General features: G+C 46.4%; 1 protein-coding gene across 3 annotated transcripts in view; it reads left to right on the top strand.

Moving 5' to 3' along the window:
- agap3 (ArfGAP with GTPase domain, ankyrin repeat and PH domain 3) overlaps positions 1-24,356 on the top strand; it is a 202,928-nt gene that overhangs the window by 69,087 nt on the left and 109,485 nt on the right. Inside the window, exon 1 of one of the 3 annotated variants that reach the window (XM_066682584.1) lies at positions 18,234-18,392. The exons of 1 other annotated variant lie outside the window; for it this stretch is intronic. In XM_066682584.1, the coding sequence (XP_066538681.1) occupies positions 18,290-18,392 (103 nt within the window). In that variant the 5' untranslated portion in view covers positions 18,234-18,289. Of the gene's footprint in view, positions 1-18,233; positions 18,393-22,615; positions 23,844-24,356 lie in introns of those variants that run through there. One more of the 3 variants, XM_066682581.1, reaches the window with a different exon arrangement.

The following is a 24,356-nucleotide window of genomic DNA, read 5'->3' as shown; positions in this document are numbered from 1 at the left end:
CTGTGAACAGTTTTACACACTCACCCAGTCACTCTCAAAATTCACACCTGTGGACAATGTCACCCTGTCACTCCACCTGCCGACATGTGTTTGCACTGTAGGAGGAAACCCACACCACCACAGGGAGAAAACACCACACTCCTCACAGACAGTGAACCGAGCAGAGCGTCCCGCCCCGGACCCCGAGCCCCTGCGGCTGTGACATCACCTGTTTAAAATAAAAAACAGTGTAAATAATAAAACTCAGTGTAAATCTCATAAACTTCAGGACGTGACGAGCAGTGTGTTTTCTGCCTCTCCATCACAAAACCCTTTTTCTCCTCTTCTCCCTGTGCATTTCTCTCTGTCACTCTTTCTTTGTGCCCCTGTCGCTCTCTTCCTGCTCCCTTCCACCCTCTGCGTGCTCCTTGACAGCTGCAGAGCGTTCCCCTCATTGGTATGCCTTTTCCAGAGGAGGAAAATGGAGCATGCAAATGCAAATCGACAGCACAGACCTCATCAAATGCCAGCGTGCAACTGCCCAAAGATCAGCTCATCATTAAAACACCACCTGCCTTCCCCTGCTGCATTAGCCCATCAATTACAGCCTCGGACAAATGGAGTGGAAGAGCTCCTGGAATGTGTTCGGTGTTTCATTCCTGAGTGACTCTCATCCCCTCTGTAACCTTTCTGGAGGTTGTGGTCCTGAGTAGTATTTTTAGTCGTCTAGTACTCGCTCAGAAACCCCGAACACACATCTGAGCCGGAGCGTGTCATTAAACCATCTGGCCGTACGCTTCCTTTTGTGTAAAATGTTGTTTGCCTTTCAGAGGAGAATGGAACCATGGCGTGGCGTGTTCTGAATGAAGCTAACGTTACTCAGCTGTGGCATGATTTTAAGGCTTTGCCCCGTGTTCAATGTTCAGTTAGTGCCATATTTTTTTGGTTTCATGAGAAAATGTTTTGTTTAATAGGAGCCTTATTGAGACTTTACAACCCACACACTGTGAAACAAGGCTACCCTGCCCAAGTCAGAAAACATGGGATAAAACGAGCTGTTCTCGTTCTGCTCCGATTCTGACGTCAAGAATTACCCGCCCCCTCGTCTGAGTCTGTCCAATCACAGCGCTGGACCCGTGTTTATGTGAGAGCGCAAAGACAGACACAAAAACAGACACAACGAGCGCGGAGAAATAAGAGCACTGAGTAAAAACGGAAAAGAAAGAGAACAGAGTGAAAACAGCTAAAAACCAGAGCTTCTGCTCCTCGCTCCTCACTGCTGTGCGCTCGGGGTCGGGGTGAACAGAGAGCGGCTCATTATCATTTAAAGGAACAGGTGCTGAAAGCGGGCGTTCTGAACAGGGGCTGTTTACACAGGGGGAGAACACTGCTGTGTAGTTTTAGAGCGAGGTTTAATCACCCCTTTGTAGCTTTTGGAGATCACCTGACAGAATCTCCATCCTCCATCTCTCCATTTAGGCCCCACTTCAGTTTGTATCAGAATCTTTTTTGTAGAACCACATTTGCGATCTCACTGGGATCATGTCGAGGTCTGTAAATGGGTCCTGAGCCACCTAAAGGGCACCTGCACTGGACTGATTTCTGTTACAGCTGCAGGTTATGTTCTGTTTGGTCGGACTGTGATTTGGGGACACGAGGGAACCTCTGGCCTGAGGGTGTGATAACACTGAGAACGACTTCTTCAACAAAGAGTTACTCGTGTTCTGCTCTTTGATTGGATGCTGAATTGCCGCAACACACTTCTGCCTTCAACAGCTGCACAGCTGTGAGTCACTGTGTGCTAACAGTCACACCTGCCTCCCCACCTCCCATGGTGGGATACCTCATGGGCCTTGAAGTTCAGCTGCATGTCTCTGATTGTTTCTGATGAATTTAGACAGGCATCGTATGTAAGGTGGATGACTGCTACCTTCTGCTTGTTTATATTCACACACTACGTTTTATGCGCTTTGGTCGTGTGGTAGATTTATATTCTTCATTATTTATTTTATACAAAATCAGAATCTTGGTAAGTTACTGTTGTTTACAAAATAAACCTCGGAATGTTTGAAATTTAATGTTATTAATATTTATGAAATGCTAAATATTATATAATTTATATCATTTATTTTATTGTCCTTGAAATCAATACAAGTATTTTTCCGTGTTTAGTTCTTATCACCAAGAATATTGTTATCGCCTAAGTACCCTGAAATATCGTGATATTATTTTAGGGCCGTATCGCCCACCCCTGGTAATCACTACACCGTTTGAGTATACGTCAGGCTCAAGATTATGGCTGGTCTAGACAGAGGTCGAGACTGAGTCCAATGATGAATCCCATTCCTCCCTTTAGCCACGCCCTTCCATTTTCCCTGGGGGTGGGGGTATCTCAGTTTTTGAAGGGAAAGAGGGGTAGGGCGAAGGGGAACATCAACATAGCCCTCGGAACTGAGGTTTTTCAGGGACACAGTTCAGATGAAAGGCTATGAAAGTATTGTACTTTCTATGAGCCCCAGTGTATTGTCTGAGTTTAATGTAGTTTCAGTGGATTATGGCCTTTACTTCAGAACGAGCAGAAAACAGCACGAGGAGCAGCTGAGGTCTCTGTGGCTATAAGTAAAATTCCAGTTCCTCTTTAAAGAGTGAAACAATTACTATCACTTAGGCTACTGCACACACTCACCCAGTCACTCACACACACACACACTCACCCAGTCACTTACACACACACTCACCCAGTAACTCAAACACACACACACTCACCCAGTCACTCAAACACTCACCCAGTCACACACACACTCACCCAGTCACTCAAACACACACACACACACTCACCCAGTCACTCAAACACTCACCCAGTCACTCAAACACTCACCCAGTCACTCACACACTCACCCAGTCACTCAAACACTCACACACTCACCCAGTCACTCACACACTCACCCAGTCACTCACTCACACACCCAGTCACTCACACACTCACCCACTCACTCACACACTCACCCAGTCACTTACACACTCACCCAGTCACTCACATTGTAGACAGTTTCACACACTCTCTCTCACAATTCACACCTGTAGTTCCTCTTTAAAGAGTGAAACAATTACTAGCACTTGGGCTACTGCAGTATTTAAGGTGGAACTGGACGTTTCGAACAAATAGCCACTGAATTCAGCTTCATGTCACAGAGAGTTAGGAGTGGGAATATGTCATTGATGAATGCTTTTGAAGGTGTGATGTAGGGCTGGACGATACGGCCAAGGTTTATATCACGATATAGTTCTATATTTCAGTCAATATGATTATAATTTTAATATCGATATAAACAACAAAAAACTGGTCAAAACAAAGAAGAAACATGACATCACCAACAAGCAACAACTTGGCTTTTGTCAATGTTAATGTTTTTAAACTAACTTTAATATTGATGACAGCGCCCTGTGACGACCGTCAGATGCTGTTTAAAAATAATATCTTCGTTATTGAAACGTTTTAGATTGTGATGTATATTGAATAATTGTCCAGCCGTAGTGTGCTACCCTAAATTTAACTGTGTTCAAGTCCAGCAGCACTCCTCTGATATCACTGCAGACTGGCAGCAGAGCGTCGCAGAAGAAAGTGTTGTGATGATGTGAGGGGCTGTGAAGAGTTGCCCCGGTAACTGAGTTGTAAGGGGCATGATGACACTCAAAAACAAGGGCTATGGGAAAAAATGAGAAATGGGATCTACCTCAAATCAGAGCAGAACAATTTAAAGGGAGGGGCAGCAATGACTGAGTCAAGATCAAGTCCAAATCCATCCCTGATCTTGGATAAATGAAGTTTGTGGACTTCTGCTGAAGGACATTAAGAAGCAGTTTCTCTGACCTTAAAGCCACGCAGCTCACAGAGTGGAGCCAGGGTCTGAGGAGGCGTCCGGCCGATTGTTCCTCAGCCCCTAGGTAACCGCTGCAAGGCCCTTGTTTTCCCTCAGTTCTTGTGCAGCGTTCAGCACTTTGCCGAGGGAAGAGCTCCCTGCTGGATTTAAGGAGGTGAGGTGAGGCGAGGCGAGGCTCTCTTCTGCTGCCTCAGGTTTTTCATTCACTGCCTTCGTTAGTGGATTTCTGCCGCTCTCTTTCTCCTTATCTTCATTTTTTCCTGTCTTTCTTTTGCGTAATCTGTCTCTGCCCTTGTGCTCTGCTGCACTCACCTATTACTGCTCCCCCTCCTACTGTCCCTCTCTCTCCATCATTTCTGCTCCTCTCTCCTTCTCTTCCTCCCGTTCTCCCCCTCTATCCTTCTCTCTCTCCCTCTCTCCCCCTCTCCCTCCATCACTGCTGTTCCTCTCCCTCTCTCCTTGTCTTCTGTTCCTCTCTCCTTCTCTTCCTCCCTCTCTCCCTCTCTCCATCTCTTCTGTTCCTCTCTCTCCTTCCCTCCCTCCCTCTCTGTTCTGTTCCCTTTCTATACTTCTCTCTCTCTCTCTCTCCATCTCTCTATCCTTCTCTCCCTCCCTCTTGCCTTCTCTCTCTCTCCATATCTTTAGTTCTTCTCTCTCCCTCTGTCTTCTATTCTCTCCCCATTCTCCCACTATCTTTTTTTCATTCTCTAGCTCCTTTTCATTAGTCTCTCTCTCTCTCTCTCTCTCTCTCTCTCTCTCTCTCTCTCTCTCTTTCTCTCCCCTCCTCTGTTTGTACTTCACTTTTCTCTTTCTTTTGCTTTATTTTCCTTGCCCTCACTGTCCTTTTGTCTCATTTCAGTTTTCTTTTCTTTCTTATTATTTTTCTCCCCATTACCTGTGCTCAGTCCTGTGATTTTCTGTCTCTCTTCTTTCTATCCCCTCTCTCTCTCTCTCTCTCTCTCTCTCTCTCTCTCTCTGAATGGAGGAATGCCTTTGTGAAGTCTCGTATTCTTACCCTGGCACAGGAGATGTTCTCAGATAGCAGCCATGTTCCTTTGATCTATCCCTGTGTGCGTGTGCGTGTGTGTGTGTGTGTGTGAGAGAGAGAGAGAGATAATGACACATGCTGCGGTAGAAATGAATTGGCACTGATGTTCCCGGCGAGAGTTGCACACACCGGGCTGGTAAAGGATGACACATCAAAAGCATGCGGCGAAGTCGAGCCATCATCAGCGTCGAGTGGGTAACGACTCAGCCCCTCGAGTCCGGTCTCCACACACAGCACGGTCCAACCTGTCCGATTCCCTCTGACTTTACATCACACCCGCGAGAACAACAGAGACCTGACTACACACCACACCTTCACATCCAGCCGCAGTGCACCGTTACAGTCTCGCAGCACTGCTGTGTCTGATCCACTCAGATCTGATCGGTGTGTGTATGGTCCAGTCCTGGTGAGGGGAAAACCCATCAGTGCATATTGAGAACTGACCACAGCACTTGTCTTTGTGTGTGTGTGTGTTAAAAAGGATCTTCAAAGTAATATTGGTGAGCAAGGTTTTTGCTAATACCTACAAATCCATACTGGTCAGGCTCCAGTTTTTGGGTCAGTCAGGGTTTAGAGGGTCAGAGAATATCCACTCTGCTGATTGGACGTTCAAGGAAAGCCTTAGAGGACGTGGCATCAGTTCATCTCATCAGCTGGACAGTTTATCTATCTGTCTATAGTCACTAGATCCCCTCTACTCTCCAGACGAGGAGCTCTTAAGCTGGATTTCATGACTCTCTTGGGGGTCTTGTCATGGTCCCAGTGGGTTGCAAGAGTGGTTCTATAAAATGTATATCGACACAAACCTATTCGCAGTCGTGGTGTGGAGGATGGATGATGATTAGCACAGACCCAATGACCAATCATCATTCCTCACTAAACCCACAGTCTCCACCCATCTGTCTGTGAACTCACAGTGGAACTGAACTGTAGGGGGCACTGCTGGTTCCCACTGTTGCATGTACTCTGCACTCCACAGAAGAGTGAGTGGACTAATCTGTATCGGTTATATTTTAGAAACCAATGGACGATATCCGAGGAGTGACCAAAGGCTTGAGAGCTCGTGTCTGATTGGTTGTAGACTTTTGCAGATTCTCTCCATCGACCATAGTCTCTTTGGATTCTCCTACGTTGCTTCTGCCGCTCAGAATAATTCTGACGGACTGCTGCTTGGTTTGTGAGGGAGGATCTTTTATCTGATCTGACAGGAGTGTATTCTGTGTCATAGCCCCCAGTAAAATCAGTGTGATGTTGTCAGTTACTGGCCAGGACACAGTTTTACCTTCAACAGTCACTGCTTCAGAAGAAACAGTTATTCATATAGAAATGTTTCCACCAAAAATGGGTGGAAACCCTTGTCTAGACCCGCTCCCTGGCTCCAAAGCCAAGCAAGTGAGAGCATCTCCCCAAATGACCTGCACCAGTGTCTTGAGATGAGACAGTGGTGATCAACCCTTCCAGAACGGATTCTCAGCTCTCCAGTCCACTGAGGCCATCAAGGGAGCACACAGCTGTCGGCCGGGACTCCGTGGACATCCCTGATGGCTTTTGAAAAGCGTGGCGAGAACCATTTCCCTGCATATTAACATGGATTCATTTGGCTATGCAACCAACTGCTCATTTTGACCTACCCCTAGGCAATGTTATTTTATGCCGCTCTCTGAAACCACACCATTCAGGACCCTGCTCTCTCCGTCATTAATTTGCTCACTCTTTACCAGAACTGGATTTCTCTCCCTGTACTGTATAATCAAGAAACTGGGGGCAGGGTCTTTAATATTTATGATACAGACTCCACTTTAGACTGCCCTTAGGGATAATTAGGTTTATCCGTAAGTGTATATCAGGAGGAGAGGGAGCACTGAGATAAACAGAGACTACATTTCATCCAGTGATTTCAGCCTAAAGGGCTGGTAAGTATAAGCTACATGTTTTTCAGTGGGTGCCATGCTGCTTCACAGATCCTGGACCTGGAGTTCTAGCCTTGGGTCAGTGTTTGTGTGTAGTTTGTGGTGTCCTCCCTGAGTCTATCACGCCTTTATTACCGCAAACTGCCTTCTTTAGGGTGCTCCCGAGTGGTCTGAGGAACCCTATTGTCAGCAGTATGCAGGTTCTGATCCAGGTGAAGCCTCAGAGGCTGGGAGTCCTAGGCTACGTTCACATTACAAGCCTTGACCATTCACAGTTGTGAATGTAAGTGGCCTGTGTCTGAACTTGTATTGAACTTGACAAACAGAAACATTCTGCTCCAGAGGACAGCCACCAGTTCATTGACTGTACATGATTAGGACAAGGTCCAGCTGCCTTTACCTGGTGCTCCAAGAGATTGGCTGAATCTTAAGTCTCCCTCCACCGTATGTAGTGCACAGTGTACGTCATAAACTAACAACATCTGCACTCATGTAGTGCCCTGAATATCGACTTATAAAAACCTATCTATTTAGGTATAGGCTTCACATGTTCCTGCTGAACTCTCTGGGTATAGTAGCTTTAGTTTTAGAATCTGTGACGTTGGGTCATGGCACTATTTGGGCCGCATATCGAACCTCTTGTTGGGTACGAATCTGTTCTAGGACCGCACGTGAAAGTGACTCAAATCAGATTTGATGTACACAGGGCCCTGGAAAGATCAGATCTGTGTCACACAGAGACAAACGATTTGAGTCATTCCAGTTGAGTCACGTGAACGTAGCCCTAGAGCAGGTTTGGCTTCAGTCTGCAGGCGGGGAGCTGATGTGACAGCGGAGGGAGCACGTTATCCTCTTCACTGCGAGCGGGAATTACAGACAACTCATAATTTGGGAGAAACTTCAGCTAAAGTTTACTGACTTCATGGATAAATGAATACATTTATAAATGGTCAAATAAATCCCAGGTCTTTAGGATATTATCCACATCTAAAAAGCTCAGACTGTTGTGCGTTTTCTGAGCCCTGAGTGTTGCTGAGTACTGGGCTCGGGGGTGGCCAGTCTAACTATTTAGGAACTTCAGCAACTGTTCACATGCTAATGTCCACACCACCTTATCATTAATGAATAAAAAGACACTCTGTTGGTCTTTAATTCATTAAAGGGTTAAACTTATTAACAAATCTGTGCTGGGGCTGACGGGGTTAACGTCGACTGATGGAGGAGGTCGGCGTTCAGCGAGTTCTGAGGGTTAACTGTAGGTGGATGTGGGTTCACTATTTGGCAGCTCACGGTTGCCCGCTCTCTCTCTCTGTGTTATAACTGATTATTAATGTATGACTAACATAATACATGACTGTTTATAAACATATTTTACACCATTTATAAAGCTTTGTAAGCTTAGTCTTATTCTAAATTGGTACTGACTTTTCCGCATTAAGCACAGTGCAGAAATAAAAAGCAGAGCCATGTCCTCCGAGTTGGTTTTTGTGTAACACCGGTGTTATTATCTCAAGCTGTTTCAGTTTAATTTCTTTAGATTCGTATGTTGTTTCTCCGTATTAATCCCTGCCAATCGTATACAGCCTTAAGTCCGTGGCATTGTGCATGTTGTGTAGCTTTATAGCGAGCGTTCCCTGGCTGAGATCCTGAGTCACTGTGCTGTGTGCCAGCTGATCATTCTAATCGCCAAACTAAAAGCAGCAGAGCCTTTAGAGCAGGGATTACCGTCCCTCCTCGGCAGATCTGTGGCTTTACCGTTCTCTTACAGCTCTGTGATGTTTAAAATAAATCAATAGGGCCCCACGTTGGGTGTTTCTTTACGCACACTGTTGAAAGCCATTGTCACTGCCCACAGCAAAAACTCCTGCCTCCTCAGGAGAATACGGGTGGGTGGAAGACAAGCGCAGACAAAAGGACAAAATTACATAGAAAGCTGTGTGTGAGTACAACAGGCTATTTTTGGACATTTCTCTCTGTACGGGATATCACTGAGGAAACAGGAATAAATGGTGGGGATGGAGCAGGACACAGAAGTGGACAAAGTTATGGGCTTTTTCAGGTCTGTAACTATAGACATCTTTATTCGGTGTCACACACTCATTCACACACACACACACACACACACACACACACCTAGTTACACACACACACTCACCCAGTCACACACACACACACTCACTCACCCAGTCACACACACACACACTCACTCACTCACCCAGTCACACACACACACTCACTCACTCACTCACCCAGTCACACACACACACACTCACTCACCCAGTCACACACACACACACTCACTCACCCAGTCACACACACACACACTCACTCACCCAGTCACACACACACACACTCACTCACCCAGTCACACACACACACACACACTCACCCAGTGTCACACACTCACCCGGTCACTCACACTTGTGGACAGTCTGACACACACATCACCCAGCCTAAATGCAGCTTGTCGCCTTCTAGTGTGAACATAGGGTTTAGCGTATGATTGCCTTACTAAGAGAGTTGGGTTTTCCAAACATTACACACTGTAAATAAGCCTGGTTCCCAGATGCTAATGTGCTGCTCAGTGACCTTGTGTGAGGAAGTGTGTGTGAATGTTGGGGTCAGTGCTGTGATGTGTTGAATACTGCCGCTCTGAGAGGAGAGGCCCCACGCGACCTGGTTCTGGGTGTCAGAACTGATCAGCATCTGTCCTGCAGTGTGCACGGTTATTATAAGATGATTATACGCTTCATTGTCTGCCATTTCATACTAAATGGTTTTGGTGAGCCAAGGGGACAGTGCACAGTCCTCAGCTCATAATGCAATGAAAGATGTAAACACGTCTGTATTAAGGTTCATTACGTTACAGATAAATCAGTTCCAGCAGGTGTCAGTGTGGGGAGTGTGTTTATTAAGTCCAGTGTACATCAATGGGACACTGTTTGCATTTGTATGTAACACCTATGTTCTCATGCAGCAGGTAGTGTCTCTGTCACATCTCTGGGGTCCTGGAGGTTGTGGGTTCGTCTGTGAGGAGTGTGGTGTGTTCTCTCTGTGTCTGCGTGGGTTTCCTCCGGGTAACTGTCTGTGAGGAGTGTGGTGTGTTCTCCCTGTGTCTGCGTGGGTTTCCTCCTGGTGACTGTCCTCCAGGTGTGTTCCTGCCTTGCATCAAGTGATATTGGGTAGACTTCGGATCCACCTGACTCTGAACTTACAGACAATGAATACAGTCTCACTAGCAGACCTCACTAATATCCTGGTGGCTGAATGCCATCAAATCTTCACAGCAGTGTTCCAGTATCTGGTGTAAAGACTTTAGAGAACTGTAGAAGCTGTTACTCTTATACCCTTCATTTTAGCTCAGGAGGTGTCCACCATGACATTATAATGACACATGGATCAGACACAGCAGTGCTGCTGGAGTTTTCAGTGCATCGTGTAACAGAACAGGAAATCGAGAGGAGCATATATCTGTCGTGGGGCGGGAGGTGGCCGGGTGTCGAAGCCTGGCTTTAACGGCTGTGTGTGCATTCCACTCTGACTCTTTGTGGAGGTTTCTCTGGAGCTCTGAGCCCACGGACTGTGGAGGTACGGAACGCTGAACCCACGCTCAGAGGCTTCAGCTCGGCTGTTGTCTCCTGCCTCCTCCTCCTCCTTGTCTCTCTCTCTCTCTCTCCCCTACATTTCTCTGTGTATTTTTCTCTCTGTTTCTGTATAAATCTAGAGCTTTTTTCCCTCTGTCTCCTCCTCCCTCTGGTCTGTTTTGGTAGCCTCTGTTAACTCGGCCTGCAGTGATCCTCTGTGCATTAATAACATCTCACACATCGTCTCGTAAATCTGTTAATGCTTTCTTCTCTCTCTCCGTCTCACGTTCTGCCTCAGATCATGTTTTTATTCCTCTGCCTCTTTCATGTTCACACGTGTAAAGCACGTCCATGAGATTTACTATAGTTCCACACACAGACACACACACAGAGAGAAGCGTCTGGAATTCTCTCTCTCTCTCTCTCTCTCTCTCTCAGCCTCCCACAGACATCTTCAAACCTATCATTTTCTCCGCAGTAGAAGAGTTGTGACGTGCGCAAGTTGGAAAAGCTGCTGAATTTTAAAGAGCCACCTACGCATGGCTCCACTACCGCAAGCATAATTACCAACAACTCTCCCCTCTCCTATCTCCTTCGCCCTCTCCTCCTGCACTCCATGTATCCCCCTTTCACTGTGTGTGTATGTGTGTGTTCACAGGTGTACGTGTGTGTAATCGCTCGGCTGCCGTGTGTCACCCTCGGCCCCGGCTCCTTGGAGAGTGTCCACTGCTGAGCGATTGACCGTCTGTGTGGCCGTCTGACCTCTTTATGGCAGTGTCTGGTTAATGATAATCTTCCTGGGTCTCTGTCAGTCAATGAAACCTTGTAGTGTTTTTGATAGCGACCTCAAGCTGGGCCTCAGTGAGGCAGAGCACTGCAGGATGACCCTGGTTTTATCAGATTCAGAGGAGAAGAGCAGATGTGGATATTATAATCGTTTTTTTTTTAAACCAGCAGCTGTGTTTAAAGTGTCCGCGAGGCGTCTGAACGGGAGTCCTCCCGATTCCTGCACACACCGTCTTCGGTCCCATGGAAACAGCCAGCCATTTTGATGCGCGTTGTCATGGTGATCTTGGCGAGCAGGAATGCTGGCGGTATTAAGCAGAGGTTCACCTAGCTCCGAGGTGTGTGTGGGTTGTGCACATGTACTTGTGTTTTGAGCTGCTGCATTGAAATGCTCAGTGTAGCTTCCTCCTTGAAGGTAACCGAACGTCCTGCTCTCTGGAGGAAACCTGGATAAACGCTGCAGCTCTGTCCTCACCTCACCTCAGTCATGTTTAATGGATGAGGTGGTCTGATTTCGTTAAACAAAACTGCAGACTCCAAGGGGAGGCTACCATTTTATCAACTATAGTCAACGTTAAAATGACCTCTGTCCATTCCCTCAGCTCCACTGACCACTCGGGGCACTCTGTAGTTCCACAATCACAGACTATAGTCCATTGTAGATCTGCATATATACTGACGTGGTGGTGGTGTGTTAGTGTGTGTTGTGCTGGTGTAGAGTGGATCAGACACAGCAGTGCTGCTGGAGTTTTTAAACCCCTCAGTGTCTGGACCGAGAACAGTCCACCGACCAAAAACATCCAGCCGACAGCGTCCTGTGTCACTGATGAAGGACTAGAGGACGAGCGACACACACTGTGCGGCGACAGATGAGCTACCGTCTCTGACTCTACATCTACAAGGTGGACCAACGAGGGAGGAGTGTCTCACAGAGTGGACAGAGAGTGGACACAGGGTTTAAAAACTCCAGCAGCACTGCTGTGTCTGATCCACTCTACACCAGCACAACACACACTAACACACCACCACCACGTCAGTGTCACTGCAGCGCTGAGAATGATCCACCACCACATCACACCTGCTCTGTGGGGGTCCTGAGCGCTGCGGAACAGGGGGAATGATGGGTAATAAAGTATGCAGAGCAACTGATGGAAATGCACACAGTATGGCCTTCTTTACTATCAATGAAAATGGAGTATAAATATCACAGGGCTAAAAACGCCATCCTGAAATCAGCTCAGACTCCTGTAAGACGTAACTCCGTCTCCGGGAACGTGTAATTGCGGCTCGGTCCATAATTACTCACGAGAGGAAGTGTGTTTGTGTGTGATGTTTCCCTCGGTGCTGACTCACGTTCCCTGAGTGTAGGCTCCAGCACTTTAGTCACTTGTTTGACACATAGTCATCAAATGGTCCAAATAGCAGTCTGACAGTAGTGGGCCTAATTCTGGCGGCACCACTTTGGGCGGAGTGGCATGCGTATGGTGCCCTGCATGACGTAGCGGACAGTAGGAAGTGACCAGGATAGCACAGTGGCTAACGTACGCTGGTTTTCTAGGTCACTGTGTAATCGGAAGTCCCATGTCTCACTGGGGTTGTTTATAGGGCGTTATATTTGGATTCTTTCTGATTACAGAAGTTTAAACTTAGAATGTGACAGAGCACTAATCGTATGCTCTGTTTGTGAGGTGTTATAGACGGAGAGAATTAACTTTAATGTTGTTGCTATTAATAAGTACAAGCCAACAACATGAGGCCACTGTGGTGTTTGAAAATAATGACTGTGCTCTATTTTTTATATATATCCAGTCTTCTTTTGTGATAAGAGTGGAAAGGTGTATATGTTTCTTCTGGGTTGTTTGGCACTAATGCGTGAGACACATGACGCCCCTTGTGGAAGGGAGCTACAACTGCACCCAGTGAATAAAAGAGGACTCCAACAGGTTTAATCACTTTTCAACTGTGTCTGCTCCTTTTGAGCTTGCCGAACGTTTTCAATAATGAAGTAAATTGTTGAAGACTATGTTTTGAGAGTTCAGATATTTCTACTTTTTTTCAAACTTATTGAAGTCTACGCACCAGAAAACAACTTGAAGTATCAGAGGATTTTTATATTTTTAAACCAGCAATTCATCCTGCTTTTTGCTGATATTAGCTCATAGTAAGACGGGACCGCCCCCTCTTTTTTAATTGGTGCACAGTTCAACAGGACCGCCCTCTCTTTTTTTAATTGGTGCACAGTAAGACAAGACCCCGCCCCCTCTTTTTTAATTGGTGCATAGTAAGACAGGACCGCCCCCTCTTTTTTAATTGGTGCATAGTAAGACAGGACCGCCTCCTCTTTTTTAATTGGTGCACAGTAAGACAGGACCGCTCCCTCTTTTAATTGGTGCACACTAAGACAGGACCGCCCCCTCTTTTTTAATTGGTGCACAGTTCAACAGGACCGCCCTCTCTTTTTTTAATTGGTGCACAGTAAGACAAGACCCCGCCCCCTCTTTTTTAATTGGTGCATAGTAAGACAGGACCGCCCCCTCTTTTTTAATTGGTGCATAGTAAGACAGGACCGCCTCCTCTTTTTTAATTGGTGCACAGTAAGACAGGACCGCTCCCTCTTTTAATTGGTGCACACTAAGACAGGACCGCCCCCTCTTTTTTAATTGGTGCACAGTTCAACAGGACCGCCCTCTCTTTTTTTAATTGGTGCACAGTAAGACAAGACCCCGCCCCCTCTTTTTTAATTGGTGCATAGTAAGACAGGACCGCCCCCTCTTTTTTAATTGGTGCATAGTAAGACAGGACCGCCTCCTCTTTTTTAATTGGTGCACAGTAAGACAGGACCGCTCCCTCTTTTTTAATTGGTGCACAGTAAGACAGGACCGCCCCCTCTTTTTTAATTGGTGCACAGTAAGACAGGACCGCCCCCTCTTTTTTAATTGGTGCACAGTTCAACAGGACCGCCCTCTCTTTTTTTAATTGGTGCACAGTAAGACAAGACCCCGCTCCCTCTTTTTTAATTGGTGCACAGTAAGACAAGACCCCGCCCCCTCTTTTTTAATTGGTGCATAGTAAGACAGGACCGCCCTCTCTTTTTTAATTGGTGCATAGTAAGACAGGACCGCCCCCTCTTTTTTTAATTGGTGCACAGTAAGACAGGACCGCCCCCTCTTTTTTTAATTGGTGCACAGTAAGACAGGACCGCCCCCTCTTTTTTTAATTGGTGCACAGTAAGACAGGACCGCCCCCTCTTTTTTTAATTGGTGCACAGTAAGACAGGACCGCCCTCTCTTTTTTAATTGGTGCACAGTAAGACAGGACCGCCCTCTCTTTTTTAATTGGTGCACAGTAAGACAGGACCGCCCCCTCTTTTTTAATTGGTGCACAGTAAGACAGGACCGCCCTCTCTTTTTTAATTGGTTCCCAGTTCTCAGTTGAGCAGAGCTGAAACACTGAAATATGCACCCACTTAGTTGGAGGAGAGGACTGGAATGGTCAGGAACGCTCGAGGGAAGTTTTCTTACCTGACAGGACCAGCATACTTATGAAAGCTGCAGGGAACCTAAATCTGTGCTTTTTCTAAGTAGGTTGATCTTGCTCTTGTGGGCATACATGTAAAGTCCTGTCCTGTCAGTAATTTCCCTGCGCAGAGTATATGGCCAGTGTATGTCATGATCCTTGTTAGGCCGAGCGCGGAGGCTGTCCCCTCGCCACAAGGTCCACACCGTCCAACAGAGCAGTTCTAAATCTGCTCCGCCTCTGACATCAAGTGCAGAGACTTAAGGATGCCCCCCCCCTCGTCTGAGTCTGTCCAATCACAGCGCTGGACCCGTGTTTATGTGAGAGCGCAAAGACGAGGTTAAACTCAGCAAAACAGACACAACGAGCGCGGAGAAATAAGAGCACTGAGTAAAAACGGAGAAGAAAGAGAACAGAGTGAAAACGGCTAAAAACCAGAGCTTCTGCTCCTCGCTCCTCACTGCTGTGCGCTCGGGGTCGGGGTGAACAGCGAGCGGCTCATTATCATTTAAAGGAACAGGTGCTGAAAGCGGGCGTTCTGAACAGGGGCTGTTCAGATTAAGGGGTCCGTTCCCTTAAGAACCAGGAATACAGGACAATATGTTTGGCTCAAAAAATGAAATGAGGGATGGTAAACCACAAATTGCACTTTAGTTTGTGTTTACATCCCCTCACCACAGCCAGGGGGCACTGGAATTGTTGTTTACCCACAACAAGCCCCAAAACAGTGAACTGAAAACCCTGCACTGCAGGTCTGGCAGAGCATCACTAGAAAATGCACTCGGTTTGGTGAAACTGGAAAGAGTTCAGGTCAGAATTGACTGAGAGGACTATTTTCTGCAGAGTATGGCACAGTGATAAGTGTTCCCCCTGGTAATCCGGCTTATATAAAGATTATGTTCCTCTTATATATGTGTTATGATAAGCATAAGCCTTGCTTTGCTTGACTTTCCTCTGGGGTTCATTTATGCAACCATTATATCATCCAGTGCGTCTGAAAAACATCCCATAGCACATCAATTACGCTGGGATTCAGATGGAATTAAATTTTAATGGCACCTTAATCAAGGATCTATTTCTTCGCACTCAGTCTGAGCTCCCTTTGATGGTTTCTTTGTCTGCGCTTACATAACATTACTGCAGCCTTCTCTCCCTGCGCCTGTGCCCAGTCTTCAGGTCTCTCTCTCTCTCTCTCTCTCTCTCTCTCTCTGTGTGAAGTGTCTCTGTTCCAGTGAGGCCGTTCTACCTGGACGTCAGATTTGCCTGGACGCTTACGTAACACAAGCCTGTAGTTGTCACTACTGTCGAGCACTGCAGGAGCCCAACTCTCAGCTCCTCGCTATCTGAAGGAAGAGGGGTCCGCCAGGTCCTAAATCCTGTCAGAGAAATCCTACAAGAAAGGCTTGAAGCGTTTGTTGTTATTTCTGGGTCCTTGGATGCTCGGGAGGAGCCATCTGCAGCCGTGGCGCGCTATAAATCGTGTGCAAATGTATGCTGAAGTTGGACACAGAAGTATAGCTCTTTGGAAAGATCTAGACGGAGATTTCTCAGCAGTGATGTGAGTTTGATGGCCACGGCTGAAGTTCCAGGAGGTTCTAGGAGACGCATGACTGCCCCCTAGTGGTCAGCTCTTTCAGAGGTCCACCGCAGTGTCTTTTAGGGTATTTACAACAGTGTGTGTATGTACACGATGTTAAGAATTCATTCACTCTGTGCTGATGCATGGTACCAGGCCGGAAATCATTCGCTGTCCTCGCTTAGTGATTTTTGCTGCATCACTGGTTCAGTGTAAATGTGCTGATCCCAGATCAGACTTTGCCTTGTTGATTTTAAAGCCCATTTTCATGAGTTGAATGGGAGCTGATGTCAGATGTGGCTTCCTGCCCTTTGTGAATCCAGGTACAGGAGCGCCGCGCCAAGCTGCCATAGTAACCGCTGGGAGGCTTCCTCACAAAGGAGAAGAATGGACGTGACGTAATGCTAACCTCTGTCCGCCTCTAAAAAAGAGCTTTTTAAAAAGGAGGCAAGAAGAAAAGCAGCCTAATTATCTGACCTTAATGAGTTTCTCTATGAAGCTATTTTAATTAGATTTGCTGGGCCCTTTTCTCCCCCGTGGTTGCCAATTACACACGTGCTCCCCGAGGACGGTCAGGAAGGATGGTGCGAAATACGTTTCCGTCGGCCTTCGTAATTAAAACGGAAATAGAAAGAGGCTGTTATTGTGTTTGTTTGGAGAGGGCACAACACGGCGTCGCTCTTTATCCGTCATCGGTGCGGGTTTGTTTAGTGGTGACCAGGGCCGTGTACTTTAATGAAACTGGAGATGTATGGTCTGTCCTTACTCTTGGTCGTGTAACACTCAACCAATCCAAACGATTTAATTTGGAGGATTTAGTAACTACTAAATCCACACGAACTGAACTGGCTTACACCCATCAGCCTTGGGTTGTCAGGCAATCAGTGAAGGGTCAGTTCTTGTTGTTTATGTTGGAAGCAGGGGACAGTGTGATGGTTGTAATGTTTTGGTCAGTGTCTAAAGCTCAGGTCTTGTGGGGTGTTCCCTGTGTGGAGTGGTCAGTACCGATCTGAAACGGTGACAAGGTCATGGCCTCATTGATGTTCGAGGGGAGTGAAGAGGTCAGCGTGGGCACTCAGTCTGTGTGTTCCGACCCTCTCTATCAGAGCAGCTTTAACTCTTTCAGCAGCCTACAGCTTGCAGTTGTGGAGAGACAACGTGCTGCTAGGTTGGATAGGTATTGATTGGCAGCAAAACCCGTCTGAACACCTGTTTACAGAACACTTGCCGATACTGTACAATCTCAGGCATCTCACTGAGCCTGGTATTTACGCTGGTAGAGCTTTCGTTTTGTCAGATTTCAAAAGGTGATCTTTATATGTAAAAATGTTGGTGACCACTGCAATGGACAGCACTGATACTAAGACTCTGCACTGTAAAGTACTGCAGAGATGAGACGAGTTACAGAAAGCATAGAGAAGTGTAGGAAGAGCCCACGTGCTGTTCACGGATCTGCACTGGATTGTAGGGTAATGTCTGTGATAGTGTCTCATGCGTCAGAAGCATTGCATTCATTCTCAGACACGCAGAACCAGTTTCTCCTCAGTTTCATCTTGAGTAATCCCTGATCATCAGGTTTGTTTCTGAGTAACCTCAGCTCAGGCAGCGCTCAACCTTTTCTTACTGGTCAAGGATAATCCTGATCTGGGGTTGAGTTCAGGAAGCAAGCGAGGACACCGGCCCCTTCTTGTGAGGGATTAGCGGAAGTGGGAATACCTTTATGTACCTGATACTTCCCCTACCTCACTCCCGCCCTGCCTCCCTCTAAGCACAGCAGGTTGGGCAGGTAGAGAAGCCCATATGCTTGTGTCACGCAGTCTCTGGGGAAATAGGTCACCGCTGGGAACGGAGTTGTGTTCTCGCTGAGAAATAAGATCTGAACTGGATGGAAAGAGAAGAAGAATGAAGGAGAGAGGGATTTCCCATGGGGACGGACGCTGCAGTTGTTAGAGTGGGCTCGGTCCTGGTGGAGTGATTGATTGTGCGTGTTGGAGTGTAGCACAGCTACCATGCACTGTTTCGGTGGCTGGCGGCGTTCTAGGCACCAGCTCATCCCACCGAGCGAGGGGGAACCCGGTTGGACCCTCTCGAACCCTGGTTTTGAGGACACAGGTAATGACGCTTCATTTCTTGATCTTGTTGTGTTTGTCGAGTCAAAGTTCAAGACAACTTTAATTATATAGTGCTTTTTACAACCTGATTTACAACCTAACCCAACGTGAGCAAAGCGACAGTGGAACCAGGACTCACAGGGGACCGTCCACCTCCGGTCAAACCTATTAAAACTGCAGGTAGAAGCAGTCCTGGAGTCTGTATAGTCCTGTTGCCTCAGGCTTAGATTGTCAGGTAGGTTTGAGACCAACACCAGGAGCGCACTGAGCTGTGTAACCCCCAGCAGCTGGACTTCTGATCACACAGATCTCCACACAGACTGTAACCCGAGGAGAGAACTGAACACAGCACCCCCAGGCCCTGGAGGTAGCAACATCCACACGCCTCTTTCTTTCACGGTTCTAATGTGTGATGGAAAACAGACTTTTCCAACAGAGTGCAGATGCTTCTCGGTTCAGATTATTAGTAGAACCTCGGTGTACCACACTTCCCAGTGGACAACCTGCATTCGATCATGTCTGTTGATCTTTTAAGAGGTCTAACTATTCATAAATCAGAGCCTAAATGTTGGCACTTTCTCCTATTGGGGGGGGCAGGAGCAAAAATACCAAATCGTTCCTAGTGTCCCTTGGACAAGTCTTTTTTAAGTGTGTAATAACGTTAGTCATAAAGTTATGCCACAGAATCAGTTTGTACCGATGATATATCCACACATATATATACTCTTTTATACCCCCTGAGACACTCCTCCACTCCAGGCCTTTAGAGACTGAATGTGCAGAAGGCAGGGTCTTTATTTAAGGAAGGGACATAACATTCAAACCAGTCTATAACTCTGATTGGTTCCGTGGCAGACACAGAATCACTAAAGGTTCACAGTGGCTTTAAAACTTGAGACGGATTTATCTTGCATCAGCAGCTCTAACATTTCTGACTTACACTGATATTAAATCCACGCACCAGTGATAATCTAATTGTGGTGAACTGCCTCGCAGTGTGTTTCACTGATAAGATTCTTATTCATGTGCTTCAGAACACAATGGCATTGAGATTTTTCTACGGGGCTGTGGTAGACATGGTGCAACTGAGATGTTCAAGTAAGATTTGACACTTTTTATAAATTGCAGATGTTTCTTCATGTGCTGCTCTCCAGTCGATTCCTGCTAATGTCTTTACGAATCCCCAGTGTCTTTAAATGAGTAAAAAATACAAACAGTCTTGGTCCGGTGCTAGGCTTCCTTAGTATTTTAGACAATGGAGAGAACTCCAAACTCTGAAAAGCATGATTCAAAATGAGGATGTTGCTCTACTCCTGCTCCATAGGGGGGTAACACTGACTTATTTTTACTGTCTCTGATCACTTAAGGTGGAAATGTCTCCAAACTCTGGAGGCGGCTAACTGCGTTAGCGACAGCGCTACAAACTAAACACCTCGAGATACACATGAGTTTCTGTGGGAATTCAAACAGTGAATAAACACTTACAATTTACACTTTAGCCTCATACAAAAATTTTGTTTCCTCAAACACACCATTCCACCTTAAAAGATGTGGAGCTTCTGAACATGAACAAATCAGAAGAACTGTGTTTCCCCACAATCGTGTACGTTAGCTTTACTGGGGATGTATTGTACACCTTTATCTACAAGGGAACACAGTTCTGGGGTCTTATTTTAACATGTTACTGGCTTTGGTCAAAATAGCACATGGATCTAACAATACAGCACTCTTCTTACCCTGTTTAGTTTCTTCTCCGTTCTCGTTTTTCTCAGTTTTTTTTTCTCAGTTTACACTCTCACGTAAACGCTGGTCCAGCGCTGTGATTGGACAGGCTCCGGGGCCGTTGTAAAGTCTCTTCACTTGACGGCACAGAATCAGAACGGCTCGTTTTATCCCGTGCTTTCTGACTCATGGAGATGACAGAATCAGAGACTGGGTGGTCTTGTTTCACAGTGTGTGTGTTGGTGGGTTCTAAATCCCCACATTAATGACCTACCAGGAGGCACTTAGTTGGTAATTATTTTTTCATCAGAATATGCCCTGACTGAACCTAATTCACAGAACACAAAACTTGTCGTATGTGTGCGGTAGGACACGTGCTCGGCCAAGCTCCCCACTTCCCACCCGTCAGATGGTGGACATGCTGTCATAATAGAGTAAAGTGGATTTGGCCACAGATTGTGTGGATCTGCGGACTAGCCTCATCTTTATGCTGGTGAGAGACAGAGAGTGCTCTCCTCTTTTCCCATGCCAGCTTGTGAAGACTTCTGCTTGGCATTACTCACAAAAAAAAAAATAAAACTATGTCTCGCATCTTTGGTAATGAATCGAATGCAGTGTGTGTTCCTAGAACTTGAGAGGATTTTGGACTCTGGCAAAATGTAGCCTTACACAACTTGTCGTTTTATTGTGCTGCTTCTGTCCCTGGTTCCCAGTGTTTGGACTTTGTAAAGCATTAGGGGTAATACTCATAGAAAGCACTAGAGGGAGCTCTTTTCATGTTCGACAGTAAATGATACAAGGTATGATCTGATTGGACATTAAAACATATTTGAATGTATGCGCTTAAAAATTCCCCAGATCCTTATTACAATCATAATATTTGCAAGTTTTAAAAGTGGCATTAGGTCAGATTCATGACCTCTGTACTCTCTGTTTGATCTGTAAATAATAAAAATGTGTTTATCTAATGTTTATATTATGAATACAAAGTTTGTAAACATTGCAAATGTAAATTCCACCTCAAGTAATAACAATAAACCTTTAAAATCTGGTGTAAACAGCTCTGTAATTTGAATTCTCAAGAGGGTATTATGTAATCAGCTGTAATAAAAAATAAAATAAAAATAAAATAAAAAACACAAACAAACAAAAAGCAGATAAAAATGCTGGCTGTACACTGTTTGCTAAAGTTAACATTAGCAAAACTGCTAGCTCCCTCTGAGCTATTGATCTCCATGGCAACAGTGGAAAACAATATGGGGGAAAACCACTAACAACAAAATGTGATGGCGCGTGAACAACTCTTATGGACCTTTTTTAAATATAAGTTACCCACTTCCCTTAGCACTGCACTGAATATAAGCATCTGCTGGAGACTGAGGAAGAGTAATGGGGGTTCTGGGGGGTTTATTTTAACTGTAGCAGTTAATTGTAATAAAACCACCTGGTGCTACTTTAAAGGTGATCCTTACTGAAACATCTGTGTATGAAAAGTAATGAATATATTTGAGCTCTGTATTTAAAGTATATTTAAAGACTGGGTGTCGTTATTTGAAGGTGCTGTGCTGCATGTAAAGGTTTTCATTTTCTAGCTCTTTGTTCCAAGCTGAATTCCTCATTTGGACTCGTTTGGCCCACGTTCACTACACACAGGTTCCATGAGGAATCCTTTTAGTGCAGCTAAAACCTGGAGATTTTATTATTATAAAATGTTTTTGTTTGTGGAGCTGTTTCAGCCTCTTGCCTTCACGCTAGACCTGATGTGCTTTGGTTGCTGGATTGCAGGATTACACAGAGGAGCAGTCGGCAGGAGAAGATGCAATAAGCACAGTGCTATATTTAAAGGATTTACCTCTTACACCTCCACCTTCTGCCGAGTTCACAAGAGCCAAAACAAAAGCAGTGGGTTTTCCCATCATTGCTTATGCGCCTGGCTTTGCTGCAGCTCCCACTTCTTGGTGGTGGAGGTGTCTATGAGGTCGTGCTAAGGCTTGTCTCAAGATCTTTTTTTTTTTCCTCTCGCTCTCCCTTCCTCACATGTCAGAGGTGAGGGATTATGCCTGTGTTTGGAATGTGGCCCGGAGGTGAAAGACTCAAAGAGCAGCCAGAAGCAGCTTTGTGTTAAAGTAGGAGAGGGGAAGGGAGAGAGGCTTTTGCGAGACAGGGCTTGTGGATGTGTATGTGCATTGCGACGTTATTCCTGAGTTAGCCCGCTGCAGATGAGATTCCTGAGGGCACGGCTGTGTCGATTCAGCACCTGCAAGCTGGGACCGCTGTGTTCGGAGTCCCTGTGTTTGTGAACTTTGAGAGGTGGAAAAGAGGGTGGGGACATAGGAGAGGCCAAGTCTCGTTGAGGGGAAAGAGGAGGCGGCGAGGAGGGAGGAACAGGGAGAGAGCCCGAGGCAGAGGAGGAGGGCAGCTGAGAAGAAGCTTGGCAGGTGGCCTCACCTGAGCAGCACGGGCAAGCACCGAGGTGGTGGGAGGAGGTTGGAATAGTCAGGAATGAGAACGGACCGGTTTCCTGCACTGCTCCAGGACAATTCTATGCTCAGTCTCGCTCTGGCAGATTGCAGCTTAGCCTCAGTGGAGAGAACAGCACAAACTAAGGAGCTTACAGACACTCCTGTAGCTGGATGTACATCTGGAAAGGAATACTGTAATGTCGCCTCTCGGGAGGCCACAGCAAGACCCCATGTGGTGGTCCTGCGAAGGTCTACCCTGGGGGTGCGTTTCTTTGGCAGAAGGAAGACTGTGAGCATGTATGGCTCGTTGGATGAGCCTCAAAAAGAACAGATTACGAGAGCATGCTCGCAGGATTGGTCAAGGAGACCTCACAGTGTATGTATGTTGGCTTCCTCACAGCCAGGCAATCTGCTCCTGACCAACACAGGTAAAACGGACCATCCAGACACCCTTCAGCAGCACAGATCCAGGAAAGCTGAGATCCGAGCTGTCGATGGCCTCAGATCGGACATGCCTCCTTCTTTCCGACTGCCTCCATTTCCCCAACAGGAGATTCCAGCTCGCCGACCCTTACGGACAAAAGGAAAACCACGACCCGTCAGCATGACTGTGCTAGAGCTGAAGGAGGCCAGCAGTTCTCAGCATGAGCTGGCTAACCGCACTTTCAGTGATGCTGCCAGCCTGCCGCGCTCTGGCTTTAGGTGGAGGATCTTTGGCCGACAAGCCCAGGATAAGGAGGTTCCAGCCGTTTCTGCCCCCGCTTCCAGCAAGTCGGGTGGACCGAAGAAGAAGTTCAGCTCCTTGCGGAGGAGTCTAAGCCTGAGGGTTAAGCGGAATCGTAACCAGCCGGAGCAAGAAGGCGCCCGAGAAAGGGCACGGACGACAAGTATAGGAGAGGATGTGACCCGTTCCACTCGTCCATTCTCTTATCTGACTGGTAGGACGTTGTCTCCTGCTTTCGAGAAGGATGAGGACAGTAAGAATAAGCAGTACATCCAGTTCCAGAGCAGGGGAAAGGTCTCCGTTTTGGAGGTCCCGCTAGCCCCTGCCAAACTCACCAAGCCAATAAAACCAACTGCTTCTGGGGAGCCGACATTTTGGCAGCTAATCACGAGTCGTTTTAAAAGAAAAGGCCAATCTTCGGGCAACAAATCGGAGACCTGCACAGAAAGCCAACCGACGGGCAGAAATCCCCCGGACAGGAATAAAAATCCCCAGCCTGTTGCTATAGAGACACTAACAGGCAGTGACTTCAGCAAAGGTCAAGGTAAGCTGTGTGAAATTCATGAGTCTCATTCCCTGGCAGCACCCCCAGTCTCAGAGGTCCTTCTCTCTCAGAAGAGTTCAGAGCCTGAGGGAGACGAGCGAGACGCAAAAGATCCAAGCAAATTGCTACAGCCATAAAACTTAGACAATGGAGGTTAGGGTTCTGGGATCAGAGGCATTATTCAATGCAAGTAAATGAGTTGGGTTTCCTCAGTCGATTTATAGGCTCCGGGATGTCATAGACTGAAATTATGCACAAATTTAATTAAAATGAAAATGGTGCATATTGTTGTCAGTTAACCATGCATGCAGGATGGAATGATGAAGGCATTAACAGGCAGGAGGATAAATGTGTGCTAGGATAAAAGAAAGATGAATGAGGAAATAAGAATTTTTTGGAGGGGAGATCAACTTTTGCATTTTTCGCTCAGTTCTTCTCCGTTCTTGTTTTCTCCTTGTTGTTTACTCAGTTCTCTTATTTCTCAGCGCTTGTTGCTGAGTGTAAACTCGTCTT

Source organism: Hoplias malabaricus, chromosome 10 (genome assembly GCF_029633855.1).
Source record: "Hoplias malabaricus isolate fHopMal1 chromosome 10, fHopMal1.hap1, whole genome shotgun sequence".
NCBI lineage: Eukaryota > Metazoa > Chordata > Actinopteri > Characiformes > Erythrinidae > Hoplias > Hoplias malabaricus.
The sequence above is the reverse complement of the archived record's forward strand: the minus strand, read 5'-3'. Positions and strand labels throughout refer to the sequence as shown.